Here is a 20,083-nt window from a genome sequence, read left to right on the forward strand (position 1 = left end):
CTCTGAAGCCTTTTCACCCTGCCATTTCATCTAGAATTCACTGATTTGGTGGATACTCAGTGGGATCAGCACTGTGTGAAAATAGTGGGCTTGTCTAATTATCTGATTAAGTTCATGCAAATTTCAGTGAAGAGAAAAATGGTCTAGAATCTATTTGAGGGCACTTTTGGTGATCATAGACTAAAATTTACATTGCATAACCTGTTTACGTTTGCCATCTAGCTTCTATTTGACCATATTCGCTCTTGAGGTTTTTATGCAAGTTAGTTTACCTTCATCCTCCTAAAAACAAGACTTTTTCTTTGCTACTTAAAATCTAACATTTGGTGACATTAAAGAAGATTTTCACAAAGTCAGACATACTGTATTCTGTGACACTTTTGCTTTTGTTAGTGGTTGCTAAACATCATTTTCCACTCAAGCACACTCCCTCATGTGGATAAGCCTGATAAGTGAGTCATGAATAAATAAGTGGTCCAAATCAATCCGATCCATTAGTTCTCAGCCAATCACACACTTAGTCAGGCATTTATTGAAGGTTTGTTTACACTGTAAGGTTATTGGAATTCACTTCCAGTCAGCACTTTCATACTGTAATCATAACACTTCATAAAAATGCTAGAAGTGCATTTATTATATTTTGTGTGTGAGGTGTCAGACGAATTGGACTAAGAAATTTATGTCCAGATGAATATGTGATTTTAATAAGATATTCTTCATTCTCCTACAATCCTTACTCATGTTACTTTTTAAAATTTGTCTTTCAGATCTTGGCCATCATCTCCATCCTCTTCATCGTGCTATCCACCATTGCCTTGTCTCTGAACACCCTTCCAGAGCTGCAGGATACAGATGAGTTCGGCCAGTCCACAGACAACCCACAACTAGCCCATGTGGAAGCTGTGTGTATTGCCTGGTTTACCATGGAGTACCTGCTCCGCTTCCTCTCCTCCCCCAACAAGTGGAAGTTTTTCAAGGGTCCTCTGAATGTCATTGACCTGCTGGCCATCCTGCCCTACTATGTCACCATCTTTCTGACAGAATCCAACAAGAGTGTGCTGCAGTTTCAGAATGTCCGCCGTGTGGTTCAGATTTTCCGGATCATGCGTATTCTGCGTATTCTGAAGCTGGCTCGTCATTCCACAGGTCTTCAGTCTCTGGGTTTCACTCTTAGGAGAAGCTACAATGAGCTGGGCCTGCTCATTCTTTTTCTGGCCATGGGTATCATGATCTTCTCCAGTCTGGTGTTTTTCGCTGAGAAAGATGAGGAGGATACAAAGTTTAAAAGCATTCCAGCTTCTTTCTGGTGGGCTACTATCACTATGACCACAGTAGGTTATGGCGATATCTACCCAAAAACTCTACTGGGAAAGATAGTGGGGGGTTTATGCTGCATAGCTGGGGTATTGGTGATAGCTCTGCCTATTCCCATTATTGTAAATAACTTCTCTGAATTCTACAAGGAACAGAAGAGGCAGGAAAAAGCACTTAAACGAAGGGAGGCTCTGGAGAGGGCAAAGAGAAATGGTAGCATTGTCTCAATGAACTTGAAAGAGGCCTTCGCTCGTAGTGCAGAGCTGATGGATGTGGTGGTAGAGAAGAGTGAGCGGCCTCATGACAACCACCTCTCTCCAAGCCGTTGGAAATGGACTCCCAAGAGGGCTGCATCAGAAACAAGCTCAAACCGTTCGTTCAATGCCCAGGAGCTAGGCTCTCCCAACAAGACTCGAACCACCAGTCCCCAAAGGCTAAATGTTCAGAAGCTGGAGGAGATGTACAACCAGATGGCCAAGACGCAGTCACAACCCAACCTCAATGCTAAAGACAGAGGCTCCAGGGTTGGAAAACAGAGGGATGAGATAGAGCTGGGGGCCATCCAAGATCACGGGCAACCAGTGCTAGGAACCAGAGAAGGAGTGGGGGACATGAAAAGCTTGTCCAGTATTGACAGCTACATCAGTTGTGCTACAGACTTCCAGGAGAATACACGCTTCCAACATAGTCCAGCAATGGACCTTGGTCATCAGGAAAGCAACCGGTTCTCCCATAGTCCAGCTACAGCTTTTTCCCAGCACACCAGTGTAAAAACAGGCCAGCAAACCATTGTGGAGCGTGAGCCCATGCTGACTCCCTTGTCTGTCACCAAACCCTCTTGCTCAGAAAATGCAAGGAGATTCTTCTTTTCTGGCAACCCCTCAAAAAGCCTTATCCCCAAAGGAGGCTGCCGCAGCGATGGGGAGTCAGGGCCATCCCCACTCTCAGACAGCTCAGTCTTGTCAGACCATTCTTTGTTAAGTCCTGAAGTTTCTGTCTACACCACTGCCAGCAGCAGGACCCCGCCGAAGTCCCCAGATAGCACTGCCCTGGCCCCAACTGTTTTCACCTTCCACGACTCCTCCATCAGCAAATATATTGACGCCGATACAGATGATGATGAGCACCTCCGTGACATCTCTGATGCCAGTCCCTCAGAGCGCCTGTTGTCTGGTTCAAGCCCCAAGCGCAGCATCAACATCAATTACCAGAGGGGCAACAACCATTTAGAAGCAGCCCAGAAAATGCTGGGGCAAAACTGTCTGTTCCCCCTTGAAGGGATTCGTGGGGTTGCTCACGAGAATCATGTGGGACCTGAGATGGCACGTAGACCAAAGGGGCGTCAAAATACTTTGGATAAAAGCCTCTGAGGTACCAGTAGAGAAGAGCAAACAGGAAACTAGGACAGGAGTGTTTGTGATAGGGACACCAGACCAACAAAACACTCAAAGACAAAAGAACAGGGAGAGACAAGGAGTCTCACCGAAACATTTCACAAATTACCTGAGCATGCAATTGGGCAATAAGCTCAAGGTGAACATGTGTGGTGAATACTCTGGGAGAAAAACACTTCTAAATTGGAGAATGTCACTGCCCCTCCTTCAACTCATTCCTATTAGAGGTATTCCACAGCCACAAAACAAAGGAGCACTCCCAGGTAGCCAGCAGGTCTGTTCAGAGATCCCCATGGAGGCAGAGTGTTTGGAGAAATTGAAATGTGGTTATAACTGGTGTAACCCAACTGTATGATGTGGTAGGGGGCTATCTCTATATTCTCTAGGAAAAAAACCCCAGCTGCCCACTGTCCCACTACTGAGTCCCAGTTCATTTTGTAGTCTTGGAGATACAGGAGAGGACCTAGAAGCCTATAAGCTACTTACTTGTGCCCTCCATTCCTAAACCTGGCCTTAGTCATTTGCATTTGTAGGGTTGTGCATGTCTGCATATGTGTGTGCATGTGTGTGAGTGTGAATGTAGATGAGTGATCTAATGGTAATTCATGTATACACACTTTTGAGATTGTCTTACCTGATTTATTTTTATATAGATAAGAGAAAGTTCGTTATAGAGATATGTGATTTGCTAGTCTGCTGTGTCATAATTATATGTGAAAAGTAATCCTGTATAAGGTCCAACGTTTTGGCACAGAGACTGCAGATATCGGAGGTTCCAGCCCATCATCCATTATAATGAGTGCTCTGTCTTGAACAGTATTTTGCTATCCCCTATGTTATTATATCATTGTGAGAATGGATGATACTTTCAAATCTGCCAGTGAATATTGTCTTAGCACCTCAGTATAATTTATAAAGGAGGATAGTGGTGGACCAAGAGTTTTTATATGGGCTAACATAAGAGCCAGAAATAATAATCTTGATTGCTGCATAAAGCGCACATTTATGAAGCATGCATGTGCCCAACCGGACAACATACAGCAACATTAGTCATTTATCCTCCATATCTAAAGAAATAATTTTTTTTTTTTTTTTAATGTTTACAGCATATGATTACTGACATAAAATTTAGATTTTAGTAACAGATGTTCAGCATGCATTGGCCTTCCTTTAACCAACATAAAAGCAGCCAAAGAGATCAGTTTTAGAAAATGGAAGATGTGTGTATAAGATTCTGAAAGCAGGGGAGTTACCCATCTCTACATTGTTCCTTAAATCATCAAAACAAGATCTATAAAATAGACAAACAGCACTGACTATACACAACCAGGCTGACTTTACCATAAATCAGTTGTAAATGCCAGAACTGAAGAAACCCATGCACGAGCGCACACACCCACAAAAGATACATACAGGTATGGAAGACAATCTTCAGGATACATCGTTTCCATGGTGACAGCAGCTGTCCTGAAAGCTTGGCAGCAGCTCGGCAACAATTTGTAAATTGGGGTGGGAATGTCTGATTGCATGTAACGTGTGCTCACAGACATGTACAAGAACACACATACAGGCATGTACCCATAAAGTGACAGGTATGCACAGTAGTCACATGTTAGCATAGCCACACCTCACTGTGCATATTCATAAGTAATAAATGCAACATTATGATGTAATGACCGTGTACATTGTTATCTTTATGTCTAAAATAGTATTCCATAAGTACTACAATTCTGCACAATATACATGAGTTTTAGTTTTTTGACTGTCAGGAACCCACAATGCATTCTCTATGAACTGTTTATATTGCCACATAGAATCTGACATAACACACAAGTGTCATTTACCACTGTTAAAACTACAGATTCATTTTTATTACAAGAAAGATAATGCTCTTTGCTGTGTCATTCACACATAATACAGAGGAAAAACAAAATGCTGTGTCACAGAAAGAAGCAGAAATAACTGATCAAACAGAAATGGTTTTGGTTGGCTATGGTACAGTTTAGCACCTATCTATAACTGTTCCTCCTCCAATGCCTTGGAATATAAGATGAAATGTAAAGTAATAACAACATTTTGCAATGCCTTAAAAAATACCTAAAGTAGATACATCTTCTGTCATCATAAATATCTCTAGAAAAACCTCACAGATAACTAAACAAATTCTCTTAGCTACTTCTTGACAGAGTATCAGTAAAAGATAGTATTGAAAGTAAGTCATTACACGATTATAAATATATGTGTTGAATAAAACTTAATTCAAGAGTCAAGAATAGGTGATTGACATAACATATTTTTTTGTGTGTGTTTTGGTTAGGAGTCTAATCACAAACCCTGATTTCATTTCCTGTTTTAATCACAGAGTTGAACCATTTCATATTGCTCTCCCATAGTGAGAGAAGCTGAGGTGTGAAAGGAATAGCAATGACTGTGAGAAGCAGAGGGAACCATGTGTGTGTGTGTGTGTGTGTGTGTGTGTGTGTGTATGTGTGTGTGACTGCTGTAAAGCCAGGGCATTGGAGCAGTGTAGGTACCGCTTAATGGAGAAGAATGAACAGTTTCCACTATGAATGTAGACATGTTGGGGGAATCCTGCTTTTGTTTTCTCCATATTGTATTTGCAGTTCTGACTGTAACATGCAACAGTCACAGACTGTAACACCAAGAGAGCTCTAATCATATGATTACCTTCCCAGACATTCCATTTTTGAAGTTCAGCAACATTTACAGCTGAGAAGAGAATGAATCTTATTTAGTGCACATCATCACATAATAAGGCAAGGATGAACCGTTTGAGCTGGTGACAAATCATTATATGCAGCATTATAGTCTTAGCTCTTACATCCACTATGTGTCAGAACATTTCTTTATTTGTGTTCAGGTGACATTTTGACTTAGTGTCTCATCAGTATGTCTAGGCAATCACATAAAATCAGAGCCCTTTGCTGCACGTAAAATGAACTAAAGTACCTGCTAATATTAGAAGATATGTTCACAAGAATGAAAACTAATCTTACTCAAAAGAATTTTAAAACATAAATCTAGGTATCATCTGTAAAGAAGTGTTAAAAAATGAAGCTACTTTAAATTTTAAACTGAAAAAATGGCCCCAAGAAAGACCCATTTACAGTATTTTGTAGATGAGTACTTGAAACATTTTGCTGCTAATGGCTGCTCCTTATATTCATACATCAGTTTATTCATTTCCCCAATAAACATTCCTTGTGTTGTATTTTGAAGTAAACAGGTTCAATTCCACAAATGTGATAAAAATGTAAACTTGGTCTATCACATTTTTTAATCACATTTTATGCTATTTTTTGTTTGTTTGTTTGTTTTGTTTTACATCAGGCTTAACAGTGAAATATTTGGTTTGTAGACCACAAATTTGATTTTAGTTCCTAATCAGCTTGACAACAATATATAAAAAATCAAGTCCAATGTATGCCAAACATTTCAACATATTTTACTCTGTTACACCTAAATGTTCATTGAAACTTTAAAAAAAAAACTGTCTCTAGATCATAAACAAACTGGTCAGATATTAAATGTCCTTCTGACTGCATTACAGTACATCATCAATAAACTGGATAATTAAGTTTCATTTTCCACCACTGAGATAAAGGGCATTCAGATCATCTAACCTCTCATGAAGCATCATGTGAGCTTCTGTCCCATCATTTAGGGTTTCTATATTACGGTAGTCAGGGACCATTATCTCTCAACAATGATGACAATCAATATTTCATGAATAGACAGAAAGCATTATTGTAGAAAACTGACATTCATTAGGGCAAATACCCCAAGTGCATAAACACAAACACACACAAGTATTAAACTCCTGACACTAGTATTGATACTCTTTTTAGAAAAGGTAGTGCAAAGAAACATCAAGCATGATGTTCTGATTTGATACCTAGACTGTGATACTGTGACATGATACCACCACACACACACACACACAAAAAAAAATCATTTACTTTTACAGGTCCTTGTTTCCATTTTATTTTGGCACTTTACTCCCCATCCATTTTCAAGGGAGCCATTCAAAATAACAAAATCTTATAGTATAAAAGAGCTTTTAATTTCACTGAGATCCCTGTGGAGAAATTCTGATGTGAATCAAAGGACTCAGCCATCATGCTTTATGAAGAAAACACAATCAAGTGATTTGTTTTATTTCTCATACAGTAATACAAATTCAGATGAAGAGCACAGATTCTCAAACTTTTTCCATAACAAGACTCCCAACTGTACAGTAAATGTATTTAGTTTAATTTTAAAATAGAATTTGGTTGTTGCGCTAGCTGCTAAATTTAACTGTTTTAAGAGATTTAAGTATATTATTTTTATTTGAACCCAATAGGATCCTTTCAAGGACATGGACGAGAACGTGGTAGTTTCCAAAACCCAGTGCGAACTACTGATTTCGCAAGTAGCCTAATTCTACACACACTGAATCTAACACTGTATTACAGGGTTGGGGTCGATTCAGGATGCCTTGATAGAGTAAAACAAACATCACACACGACACTATAAAAGGAACAAGTATTAGAGCATGAGACAAATTAAAAGCTAGTACAAATTAAAAATATAACCTATATTTTTTCTACGTTTTAAGCTCTCAGAGGAATTGACCCCAACCTTGCGTAAGCCATCAGTCTTTGTAAAGTACACTGTTTCCAGGGAATTGAAAAAGATATTTGAATGACCTTAGCCAGCTCTTATACAATGTTGTTTGTAGGTCCCGAGGCTGTCTGTTTTGTAAAAAACATTTTTACCTGTTGACTTTCTATGCTGTTGTTTCTGTATAAATGTTCTATTGTTCGGTGCATGTTGTAACTTTGGCGTTGTGACTGGTTGTGATTCACACAGAGCCAGTACTTGTCATGTAAAAAAAAAAAAGTGTCTCAATGTCCCAAGATATTTCTATTTCTTAAGAAAAGCAACATTTCCCTTGGATGATTCTAAATGAAATAAATCAGATCACTTTACATTTTGATTAAGAATAGTCGACTTTCATTTTACTGATGATTCAAAGTTTTTGATGCAAACAGGAATATTTATTGTTCAGGCTTTTGTTCTGCAGTAAGGACAGTAAATGTATTGTAGCGTGACTAAGAAATAGGGATTTTCACTGACATACACTCAGCCATATTAATAAAAGGTTTACACAAAGTTGCACTAATATCAATAAGATTAAATTGACCATGCAACTGGCCATTGACCAGCACTAACAGATTTAGTATACTGGCAGATTGTTCTTTGTACATGTGTCTGAGTAGGTATGTTCAGCAGAATTGCTAACAGAAGGAAGGAGGAGGTCAGATGAAGAGGAAGCTGTGGGCTGTTGGGCAAGAGCAGGCCTCCAGCCTCCCCACACGTCTCCACACACCCCTGCATTGAGGGTTTCCCACTGCCTGCCACTGGAGAGACTGTCTTCTGCAGAGGGGAGGGAGGAAGGAGTTAGTGGTCACAAGATTTCTCTTTCAATCTAAGTGATAAACAATGTTGCCATCTAGTGGTAGTCCTCACTGCTAGCTGTTAGATCTAAGAGATAGGGTGCAGATCAGTCCTGTCCTGGGATGAAAAACAAACAAAAACAAATCCTGCAGATGTGATCCATCACAACTGACCTACATACTCCATCCACTACCAGATGGTAATACCAGTGCCAAGGTCTGAACCCAGGATCTTATTTCTATGAAGTGAGACAGCTATTTGTTGGCAGTATAGGTAACTTCATGTTATGCTTTGGGGAGCATTTTGCTGGCATGGTTTGGGTCCACTTGTCCCCTAGAGGGAGGGGTCACTGCAAATCAATACAAAGTTGTTCTGAGTCATCACCTTTATGCTATGATGAAACATTTCTATCCTGATGGGAGTGGTCTCTTCCAGGATGACAATGAGAATGGTGTTCATCCCTCCAGTAGAGTTCAGAGACTTGTAGAATCATTGCCAAGGCTGAGGAACACCATTTTTCCAAAAGATATTCCCTCATTTGGTGTCTTGATGATGGTGGTGGAGAGCGCTGTCTAACACGTTGGTCCAAAATTTCCCATAGGTGTTCAATTGGGTTGAGATCTGGTGACTGCAAAGGCCATAGCATATGATTCACATCATTTTCATACTCATAAAACCATATAGTGCCTCTTGTACCCTGTGAATTGGGGCACCCTGGAAGAGACCACTCCCATCAGGATAGAAATGTTTCATCATAGGATAAAGGTGATGACTCAGAACAACTTTTTATTGATTTGCAGTGACCCTTCCCTCTAAGGAGACACGTGGACCCAAACTATGCCAGCAAAATGCTCCCCAAAGCATGACAGAGCCACCAGATCCCCTCACTGTGGGGGTCAAGCATTCAGACCTGTACCAGTTTTTCCTTTAATTTGTCACCTGTCTGTATATTAAGCTTGCAAACTACCTACTCATTCAAATACAAGCCCATGCAAAAACATAAGCACTTTGGATATAGGTGTGGTGAGTGAGTGAGTCCTGCAAATGGATGGCATAGTCAGCTGGAGGGAATTTTTTGTTTGTTTGTTTTTGACATTTTAATAAGGTCCAATCACTTTTCTCTAAAAATTCAATTGCAGAAAATACCAATACTTGTGTTGTCTTGAGTCGTTTTTGGTTTGCATTTTATGGCAAATAAGGTATCCTAATCCCAATTTATAATCAAGTATATCTTTAGTTTTATATTTTGGGAAATATCCTTATTCACTTTCTTGCCAATGATAAATATGATGCTACCACCAGCAGCCAGTTAGCATCACTTAGCACAAATACTGGAAACAGCGGGAAATAGCTAGTCTGACTCTGCCCAAAAATAACAAAATACATCTACCAGCACTTCTCACTTTTACACTTTTTTTTATACACGTTAATTAAATGAGATGTAATGTGTCAATTAGTGAGCTTTTTAGAGGTGCTGTTAGTATATTCTGTCACCATTGGACAGATCAAGGTTAGCTGTTTCCCCGTTCCAGTCTTTGTGCAAAGCTAACTAGCTGCTAATGTGCTGGCTGTAGCTTCATTTAAACCAATCTGGGATATTTTTTCTGTGTAAATATGATCGCCTTTCTTTAATTATTAGACCTGCTGAAGGACAAGGGTGGTGTATTTCAAATACCAGTACCACTAACTAAGTGTAATTACCTTCAAATTTAACATTTTAAGGTGGTAATTACTGAATATTTATAACTGTGCCACAGGACAAGATGGAATGGTCACCTTTCATTTCATTATTGTGGTGAAGTTATGTTCAAAACAGAGTTTCTTTACATATGAGCAGAATTAACTTCAAGCTAATTTCATGGTTGAATAAATCCTTGGTCTTTAAAAACAAATACCTTATCTGTCTCTTTTGGTCATTAACATATCCCGAAAAACACAAGCTATATATTGTGATGTTTTCTAAATTCTGATAATGTCAAACATAACTTGTATTACTTGTTACAAAAAAACTGTTTCTTTATGAAAAAAGTCAAGCAGTGAATTGTGATGTGACAGCAGCTCAACCACCACTTTAATGCAGTACATTTCAAGTAAGCTTACATCGTTGTGAACCACATTCTCTATTCTTACCTGCCCTCCTCATGGTTTTCCTCTCCATCTCCAGCACAGTGTTTCTGTCCGGCAGTGAGAGCAGGCGGCTGGCACTCGACACACACATGGTGACCCTCCCTCAGGTACTGCATCCATCGAGTGTGTGGGCCTGCACTCTGCTGGCATCCTTTTGTCATAGAGGTCAACTGAAACTGGACACAATACCTATTTTACACACACACACATACACACACACACACACACACACACACACACACACAAACACACACACATACATATATACATACATAGATACAGTAGAGATATGCACGCACACATACACAAAACAATTCAGTCTAAGTACACAGTGACAATACCTCAGCCCATATAAAGGGCAAGAAGAGTGTAAAGTATCATTTTTTTTGTTACCCTATAATATCGCTGCTGTCAGGGATGTCTCGTTTCTTCCTGGCGTTGCCATAGCCACCCGTGGTAATAAGTGCTGGGACTGCAGGGAGAGCATCCATGATAACATTAAATGTGACCATACGTTGCAATACTGGGCCTCATACATTTAAAATGAGCATGAGCTGGAAAAATATTCATAAAAGTAGGATACCCTGTCATTTTCAAATAAAGGAAGTAGGAAAAATATTCTGCTCTCTTGAGATCTTGTTTGATTTATTTGACATTTTCAAGAGAGAAAAAACGTTCTGGCAAGCCGGAAGGAGAGAAACAGTTTCACTCATATAGGCTTCATCTTCAAGTCTACTGGTTATTTCTTGTATATGCAATAGGTTTGACCTGTAGGGGGCAGTGTCTACCACTCATATTGCATATACTACTTCATCAGCTACACAGACAAAAACAGACCCCATGCATTACTATCTCTATCACTCTTTTACAGTGAAACATAAAGTCACAATAACATATTCAATGTAATTGTATCAATCCTTGTGAACAGAACAACAGAGTAAAAAAAAAACCCACTCAATTCAAGGAGCTGCTGACATTCTATAAAACTGAAAATGTTTCTCTGCTCAATATGTTGTCAAAATGATCATCTTTGCTCCTCCTAGTAAATGCAAGTGCAGCATTAGACAATGAGCATTATGAACCATATTAATTGAAAATAAATAAATTAACAACTACAGATGTAGGATTATCATAACTTTTATATTAACTACACATACATTTCAACAACCAAACAGTTTAACTGACATATAATAATGGCCATAATAATGAAACATATTGCATATCATGTTCTGCATGTGATCATCTGTTTCACTGAATATCTTCCCAGAAAAGGTGAATCAAATGTGTAATACTCTCTTTTAATCTGTTATTCAGATGTGGGTCTATGAAGAGATACAGTAACATGTTTTTTTATATATTTTGATTTTCTCCAACTTGTCTTTTACAGGTCAATTAACAACCAAGAGGCACTTTTTTGACACTGGTGGGATCTAAGAAATCCCACTTTGTCTTTGCGATCAACTTTTGAGGCAGCCTGGTCTAACCACACTTTAGAACAACCATGCTTGACTAAGCAGCTATTTGGGACAGTCAGCATTTCAACAAAATCTTTCTGATTTCAAAGAGTGTCAGAGGATTGTATGATGACCATGTATGAGAGGATTGGTGGATATGGAAGGATCAAGGTAGATTTTTCTCACCAAGTGAATTGTGACAGTGTCCTTGCTGAGACCAGTACTCTGCACAGCCGGCATGCTCCTCCAGATGTGGACAGGGTTTGCCCGCATTGAGCGGCTCCTGCAGGATAGTCCTGCTCCGCCTGCGGACTGTGGCCCTGCAGGGCTCAGCACAGCCCGACCACTCCGTCCACTCACTCACCAAACAGGACACAGCTGAGGAATAAACAAAACTGCATTATAGATTTCCCTTTATAGTCTTCATGATATGTCTACAAATCAAATTTCCACATGAATTTCAGAAAGTCAGATCATTCATATCAGAGATCAGAGAGGCTTCACTGAGTTTGATTTGAGGGGATTAGTTGAGATAGACATAATAAAGGTATCAGTAGAGATCAACCCTGTGGCCTCCTGTTAGTTGCTCTAAAAGATTACCTGCCTACAACAGCATTTAAAATGTGGCTTTTACAAATAATGTGATAGAATTTTGTCAAAGTAATTTTATTAGTACTTACATCTTAAGTTTTTTTTTTAAGTTTTTCCTGATGTATATAATGTATTTTATTGACAAAATATGATCAAATTATCCAATAATGAAGAATATTTCTGTAAAGTTTCAATATTGGTGCGATAAACAAAGTTTTCTCTTCACTACTATAGTGCAACCTAAAGTACCTGGGCAGGCTGTCTCATAGTCATGGCAGCAGTCCAGGGTGGACACACAGGCTTGGTCGCAGTAGCAGTTGCCATATGATCGGTCAGATCTCCATCCTTTACTGATGCATGATGGGTCCCGGCCGGTGCAGCACAGCCCCGCTTCCCGACAGGCTGACTGGCACGAACAGACAAGGAATAAAAACACACCAAGACAAACCAAAGTGACAGAGCTGCTCCTCCAGACTGTCATTACAACAACCTGGTGATGCACTCCAACAAGTTAGAGCTAGTGCAGTGCACTTAATTGAGCAATAATCCCTCGAGTTATGCAGTTTTAAAGAACTGTCCTGATAAAATCTCCAATAGTTTTAAAATTTGCTCCTCTCATCTGTGGTCAGTTAGGCGCACTGCGACCTACAGGGGCTGGAACACAGGTCGGTGGGTTGTGTCAACTCTGCATCTCTTAAAGGAACAGTTCACCAATGTAGATAAAGTAAAGCACCAGACTGAACAAACAGTTGACCCACAAAACTAAATTTAATGGGACTGTGCAATTATCAGATTAGACCTATTAGACCCAATTTATATACTGTAGTCTATAAGTCATAATATAAATCATTCTTGACTTTCTTTTTCTTGGCTTAAAGTCAAGAATGATTTTTTTTTTTACCTAACCAAATGCAATGAAGCTTGGCTGATCTTTTTCAAGCATCATGAAAGCAAATCTGTCCTCCAACAATATTTTAATTTTCCATACACTTTGTCCCTCTTGACAAGATATTAAGTATTAGCCTGCCTTGCAGTGTCTTTACATAACAGGAATATAGCCACTATACAGAAAGGAAAGATGATACAATGAAGACAGCATAGGTAGTCATGCTGAGTCGCAGAAACAGAATAAAAAGTAAGATATATAGACCAACACTGAGGTGCATTTGCAAGGCATTTTATTTAGAAGACTCCCAGCAAGAGGCCTGTATAAGTGTAGAAAAAGTAAGTGGTCCCTTGCAAAACCACGGAAAAAAAGAATTCTGTTTGCCTGAATTGTGTGCTTTCATGGCCTCTCTACAGATCTGTTGGTGAAGCAGCCGGCTTCCCTGGCCATGTGTGCCTCAACATGTGAAAAGAGTGGATTAATGAAACTCCTATGGCTGGGGTTATTCATGCAAAAAGAACAACAGTGCGGACAGTGCAGGCCTCCACTCGAACTCAGATTCCCAGTAGCCTGCTACTTTGTGTATGTGTGTGTGTGTGTGTGTGTGTGTGTGTGTGTGTGTGTGTGTGTGTGTGTGTGTGTGTGTGTGTGTGTGTAGAGGGAGAGAGGAGATGAAAAACAGAAAGAGGCAGAGATATGCAATTGTGGGTGGAGCTGAAATACTGAATACTGCTCAAAACACAACTGGCACAAGTCTAAGATTTGTGTATGTAGGGGCGGAAACATATATATAGACACAGTGAAAAGCATTAATGTGACAGCAGTGGCTCCTTCTCCCTATGTGGCCCCAATGTGTATCTACAAAACTGTAAAGCTTGCAGAGATGGGACCACATTCATTTACTGCATCAGCAAAGAGCCAGTCAGCATGAACTGCATACAGCCACAGCTCATATAGACTTTCCAATTCTCATACTGTATTTCTCATCCTATCAAATATTTTCATTAGAAAAACATGATGACCTTAATTAATAAAGAAAGTACAAAATTAGTTTTTGCAATCAAGGCAGGTTAAAGACTGGCCTTTTGGGAGTGATAGCAGTGCTTTAAAAGTTGTTTTGATTCAGCCAAGGGTTCATCCACCAGTGGAAAACACAAACATGCATAATTTTTAGGGCATATCCAATTGGCAACCAGCTGGCGAACAATCAGACACAAATCCACACTGGATCCACATCACTTGAGCTGCAAGGCGATATTCAGGTGTTACCGCTAGATTTAAAGCGTTCACTTTGATGTGATTTATGCTGCTGTTTCCAAGTGTTGCTCAACAGACACACAGTAGGGTAACAATCTTGGCAGTGTTAAAACTGACCTCCTTCTTACAGCCTTGACCCATTTCTGTAAGTACATTGCATGTTTTAAGAAAAGACATTTGTTTAAAGATTATATTGTTGTCAAGATGTTGTGGTTCAGTGAAAACAAGTATCTCATTATGGACATACACATGTACTTTACATTACTGCTAACCATTTTTCTTCCTTCTACCTACCTACCTACTTATTAGGTAACCCACTACCATGAACATCTGCTTTTATTATTATGAAATACTATAAATAGTATTGTTGCATAGTAATCTGCACTTGCAAATATATCAACCTACAACCATAACATAACTGACAACATGAAATGTTGATGATCACTGTAACAGTTTAGCTCTCTCAAGCCAGTTTTAAGTCATAGCAGAGTGATTGTCTGTTCTGAACAGAAAATAATTCAAGCTGGGGGTTGGAAGCTAAACACATTAAGAAATGTTATGAAATGCTCTGGGAAATGGTCAGTGATGATTTTATATAATAAAAAATAAATTGGCCAAAACATGCAAACTCATGGCTCACATGCCAACATTGGGAGCAAACAAGGCTGGCAGTGTTCACCTAGAAAAACAAGAATGTGATACACAAAAAGCAGCCTTCTTGAGACATAAGTAACTTGGCAGAGATTTACAGTTCCTATACATAATCTCCTTATGTTCCCATTTAATATGACCGTCACCGCTAAAGGACAGACGTAGGACTGGGACTAAACCTTGTCCTTAAATGATTATTTCACTGTATAACCATAAATTTGCTGGGAGGCAGCAGTGCTTACCACGGAGCTACTGTGCTGTCCGTATGTATAATATGCCTTGGAGTCTATGAGGTTTTGTGCATTGATGCTGCATTAGCAGCTCTATATTCTCATTTTCTTACTTCTGTATTCAAAATATGAAGAATACACATTAATCCTGCTTATTATCTGGTTGACATTTACACAGCAATGGAACGCAGATAAGTATTTCATATGGTTATCTGTAAGAATGATAGCCTGTATTGTATATGCATTAGGGATGTGCCCGAACACAAATATGTTATTCGGCAAAGCACAAATAGTGTTTTTTTTTTTTTTTTCAGTCTCTCTCCTCTGCTCCACTGTTACGTCTATCAGCAAGTCTCAACAAGGGGAGTCACATCCTCCTGCTACATGATGCACATTTCCTAATTTGGACATCACTCCCGGTGTTGGGGTTGCTCCCCAGAGATAAAGCTGAGCTACTGACACACGCAAAGTGCTCCCAAGGGACTCTCCATAACCTGGTGATCCCCTTCTCCTTTCCACAAAGTTAGTTTGTAAAAAATACGCAATAAATGAAAAGTGCAAAGCAAGAATCGCCTTTGAAGTTCTTCCCCACACATTACACAGTGTGCTGTGTCTGTGTTATGGGTGTATAAATAGGTAGAGGTCTGTCTGTAATGAGGTGATGAGCAAAGTTTTAGGTCAGTAGTTAGCGCAGTTGTCTATGATCTGGGAGACTCCAGTTCAAGACTTTTTTCAAGACAATTTTGCTGCCTCAACAAATACAGATACAAATACAAATACTGGGCCCTCACATGTACAGTATTTGCAAGCTGTGAACTTCAGAAAAATGTCCTACAAAGACCCTCAAACTTCAAGAATCTGTGCTCATTGTAATACCATCTAGCACATGTTATTTTTTTCTCAGTAATGGTGAAAATCCATACATTCACAGCCTACAACAAAAGTGGTTCTATTAAGAGCTCAAAGTATTTCCTCTAATCTGGGAGCAGAGTGTTTAAATACGCTGTGGAGGCTGAGGGTCACAGACAGAGGGAAACACCAGCTTGGCTGTCTGCATGCTTTGCACTCACACAATCTAACACTTTAGGTAGTAGGAAACACACAGGTGTGAAATTTAATCCCCTGTAGACATTAGTTTTTGCAATCAACACATTTAGCAGAAATTAGGGCAAAATGATTTTTCTAATGGACCTCCAGATGATGCTACTAGATGTGATTTACTTCATGCTGCGCAATACTGTTCGCATCTTCCTGCGTCCACGTACCAAGCCCATTGACGGTGAGCTGGTGCTGATCACCGGATCAGGTGGTGGCCTGGGTCGTCTCTTTGCTCAGGAGTTCACCAAGCATGGGGCAGAAGTGGTGCTGTGGGACATCAACAGCAGCTCCAATGAGCAGACAGCCAAGCTGGTGCGTGAGATGGGGGGTAAGGCATACACCTACACAGTGGATGTGACCAACAGGGAGGATGTGTATCGCAATGCAGAACTTGTGCGGAAGGATCTGGGCCGGGATGTTACAATACTGGTGAACAACGCTGGAGTGGTGGCTGGGCAGCGCATGTTGGACTGTCCAGATGAATTGATGGAGAGGACCATGAAGGTCAACTGCCATGCCCTCTTCTGGGTGAGACCTATTAAGTCACTATGGGAATTTCTGTATAGTCTTGAAGACATTTCACCTGTCAGACCAGAAGTGATGAGGGGTGAAACATCCTCAAGACTACACAGGAAGTTCAGATGCTTTTGAATTTATGAATAATATTTCCTATGACCTGCAGGACAGGTATATGGATATGGATGTCAGTGTATCACAAAACATATCTATGTGTGTTTTTGGATGTTTAGTCAGTACAGGCACTTTTATTTGAAACTGTCTTTCAAATAAAAGTGCTACTCCAGAAAAATAAATGCTTCTCTAAATATGGTAAGGAAGTAAATCATGTCCATGTGTCCCAATCAGTACCTCTTGTTGTGAAGGAGAGACAAATATTGATTAAACCCCTGTGATTTAATTTTGCAATTGTTAGAGAACAGAAATTCAAATATTAAAAAAAATATACATTCAAAAAAGACAACAAGTGTGCATTCCAGAAAGAAAAGCAATGTGCTTAACCTCAAAATATAAATCGCTTCATATTTCATTGCGATATCAGTCTAAGGCCTTCCTCTGAGCATGAATAATATTTAACAGCAAGTCACTTAAGACGATCAAGATGACATATGTGTAGTAATTGTCTTGTATATGTGACTTGCTATTAAACACTACTTATGCTCTGAGGAAGGCCTCAGAATGATATTTTGATAAAATATGAAGCTGCATAGACTTGGACTCTTATGATGGTGTCAGGTTTGGTCTGCTTTGTATGTGATACACTCTTTTAAGTCCAACAGTGACAATGACTCAGCACTGAATGACTTTTGGAAAGATGGATTTAAACCTTTGAATTGCAACATGTATTAGTTAAGATGCTTTCCATCATCAGCTGCTATACAGAGCAGGTTATTGTAAATAGTGGCCACATGACATGTAAAATGTATTGCGTTAGCTTTATCCCTTTCATGCTATGGACTATTGGATTCCCAAATCAATCCTCTTAATATGAAGCTGCTCGTGCAACATAAGCTTCCTTCACATTGAGCAACATTTAAGTCACCACAGTTTCTTGACTCAACAACTTACTGTAGTATCACAATATGTGTGTGTTTTTGTGTGTGTGACTCAGACAGTGAAGGCCTTCCTCCCACAAATGAAGGCCCAGAATCACGGACACATCGTGACGATCGCCAGCGTCCTTGGCCTCTTCAGCACAGCTTGTGTCGAGGTGAACCAGAAAGAAGAAACATCACTGCAACACTAAGATATGACAATTTAATTGTTGCAGTCAAATGAAGTAACACATTCAATTACAAATCACAAAGACAACAGTCTGAGTACATCAGTTGCATCTAATAGTTTCATAAATATTTGATTACTTGTCAAGACACAGTAAACGAGCATTGATGTGTGTGTGTTTTTATCTGAGACAGGATTACTGCGCTAGTAAGTTTGCTGCAGTGGGTTTCCATGAGTCTCTGGCCCATGAGTTGCTGGCTGAGGAGATTGAAGGAGTGAAGACTACTCTTGTGTGCCCCTACATCGTGGACACAGGCATGTTTGAGGGCTGCAAGATACGGTATGTCAAGAAAATAATCACATTATTTAATTCTTATCCTTTAATTCAATCACATTCTATCATTATACTGTTATACTTTTAGAATCTGAACGGAGTGATTTAGACCCAACCATGAACATATTACAAAATCTGAAAATAATATGGTAAAACATTTGATCGTAATTTGAACATAACCAGTTTATCAAACACAGACACACAGAATATTCATCATTCTGTTGTTAAATTGGGTAAAAATGAAAGTTCATTTTTTGCACTTTTAAAAAAAAGCAATTGCAAATTACAAAGAAATTGAAATCAACTTTGGTATTTGGGTTCCTTCATCCTACAGTGTGCACAGGTGCTGTTTTCTATGATGTGTACAGTGTATTTTTCATAAAGGGTTTCTTTCATTAATTGTTTTGAAATGCTGACATATGATACTGAGGAAATTCTATTCATATCTTAAGTTAAATCTGTCTTCTACTGCATTGGCTGCAATTATGATTTGCAGCAACAATGTGTTCTGTCTGTGTTAAATACTGACAGCAAAAAGGCAGCACAGTAATATGGGTTTACTCTACTAACTCATAAGTGACAGCCTGTTTGCCCTTTGGTGCCTCCAATAGGGAGGAAGTGGAACTGCTCCTACCTCCCCTGGATCCCCAGTACTGTGTTGAGCAGGCCATGAACGCCATCCTGATAGACCAGCCGTTGGTGTGCATCCCACGTCTCACCTACCTGCCTGTCATCTCCAGAGCGTGAGTACCAAGACAGTTGACTGACGCCTGTATTTGCAGGGTTTTGAACATTTCTCCATAAGTTTATCTGCATGGATCTAAAACTGATGTCCAGTATTCTGCAGACAATGGATTTACATTCTGTTCTCTTGCAGGTTGCTGCCGTGGGAATCCAATGTGGTTACGTACCGTTTCATGGGGTCTGACAAATGCATGTATCCCTTCATTGATACCATGAAGAAACAAGTGAAAAATGGTGTCACTAAAGTTGTATTGTAAGACAACTTAAAAAGTCAAAAACCTAAAATTAAAACCATTCAAAAGGGTTTATGAAATGTCAGATGATGCAAAAAGAAAAAAAAAAAATCCTTCTGCTTGCATGGACAGCAGAGGGCCTAACAGCCCAGCTACAGCCAGGATTCAGTCACATGTGGATGGTCGGAAGTAACAGAGGTCAGATGGAAGGGACTTAAGATTATAAAACTGATCATTAAGAAGCCTAGATGACGACTCAGCCAAGTGGTCATCAGCCCTCAAAACGATTTCAATAATGATCAGATTAAGTTTTAAGTCTATTCCTACTGTTCTCATTATAAACCTGTGAAATGACTTAAATCCATGACAGTGATTGAATCCTGGACTGACCAAAACGGGAAGTGCCTTTAATATCTGTAATTTAATGATGTATCAGAATATAGTGCTGTATGATGTTTACATAAAATAAAATGACTCTACACGTACTGTCTTGACAGAGCAGATCATTTGTGTGCTGTACTGTGTTCTTCTAAAACTGAAGACATGCAATTAAGCAAAAAAGTAAACACA

The 20,083-nt window shown here is 39.5% G+C and overlaps 3 protein-coding genes across 3 annotated transcripts in view; 2 read left to right on the plus strand and 1 right to left on the minus strand.

The window, feature by feature from the left end:
• Positions 1-7,316, plus strand: part of kcnb1 (potassium voltage-gated channel, Shab-related subfamily, member 1) — a 37,651-nt gene extending 30,335 nt beyond the window's left edge. Inside the window, exon 3 of the mRNA XM_067587127.1 lies at positions 768-7,316. Within this exon, the coding sequence (XP_067443228.1) occupies positions 768-2,684 (1,917 nt within the window). The 3' untranslated portion in view covers positions 2,685-7,316. The remainder of the gene's footprint in view (positions 1-767) is intronic.
• Positions 7,317-7,685: 369 nt separating this feature from the next.
• On the minus strand, positions 7,686-12,989 carry si:dkey-7k24.5 (somatomedin-B and thrombospondin type-1 domain-containing protein). The gene is made up of 5 exons (XM_067587129.1): positions 12,593-12,989; positions 11,939-12,130; positions 10,692-10,770; positions 10,302-10,487; positions 7,686-8,150 (listed from the first exon to the last, which is right to left on the minus strand). Exons 1-5 carry the CDS (start codon positions 12,822-12,824, stop codon positions 8,033-8,035), a joined length of 807 nt encoding a protein of 268 aa, XP_067443230.1. The 5' UTR covers positions 12,825-12,989; the 3' UTR covers positions 7,686-8,032.
• A 3,414-nt stretch (positions 12,990-16,403) lies between these two features.
• rdh20 (retinol dehydrogenase 20) lies at positions 16,404-19,998 on the plus strand. The gene is made up of 5 exons (XM_067588586.1): positions 16,404-16,993; positions 18,093-18,191; positions 18,397-18,542; positions 19,148-19,279; positions 19,414-19,998. Exons 1-5 carry the CDS (start codon positions 16,541-16,543, stop codon positions 19,535-19,537), a joined length of 954 nt encoding a protein of 317 aa, XP_067444687.1. The 5' UTR covers positions 16,404-16,540; the 3' UTR covers positions 19,538-19,998.
• Positions 19,999-20,083: the final 85 nt, after the last annotated feature.

The sequence above is a fragment of the Thunnus thynnus genome, chromosome 4, assembly GCF_963924715.1.
Source record: "Thunnus thynnus chromosome 4, fThuThy2.1, whole genome shotgun sequence".
NCBI lineage: Eukaryota > Metazoa > Chordata > Actinopteri > Scombriformes > Scombridae > Thunnus > Thunnus thynnus.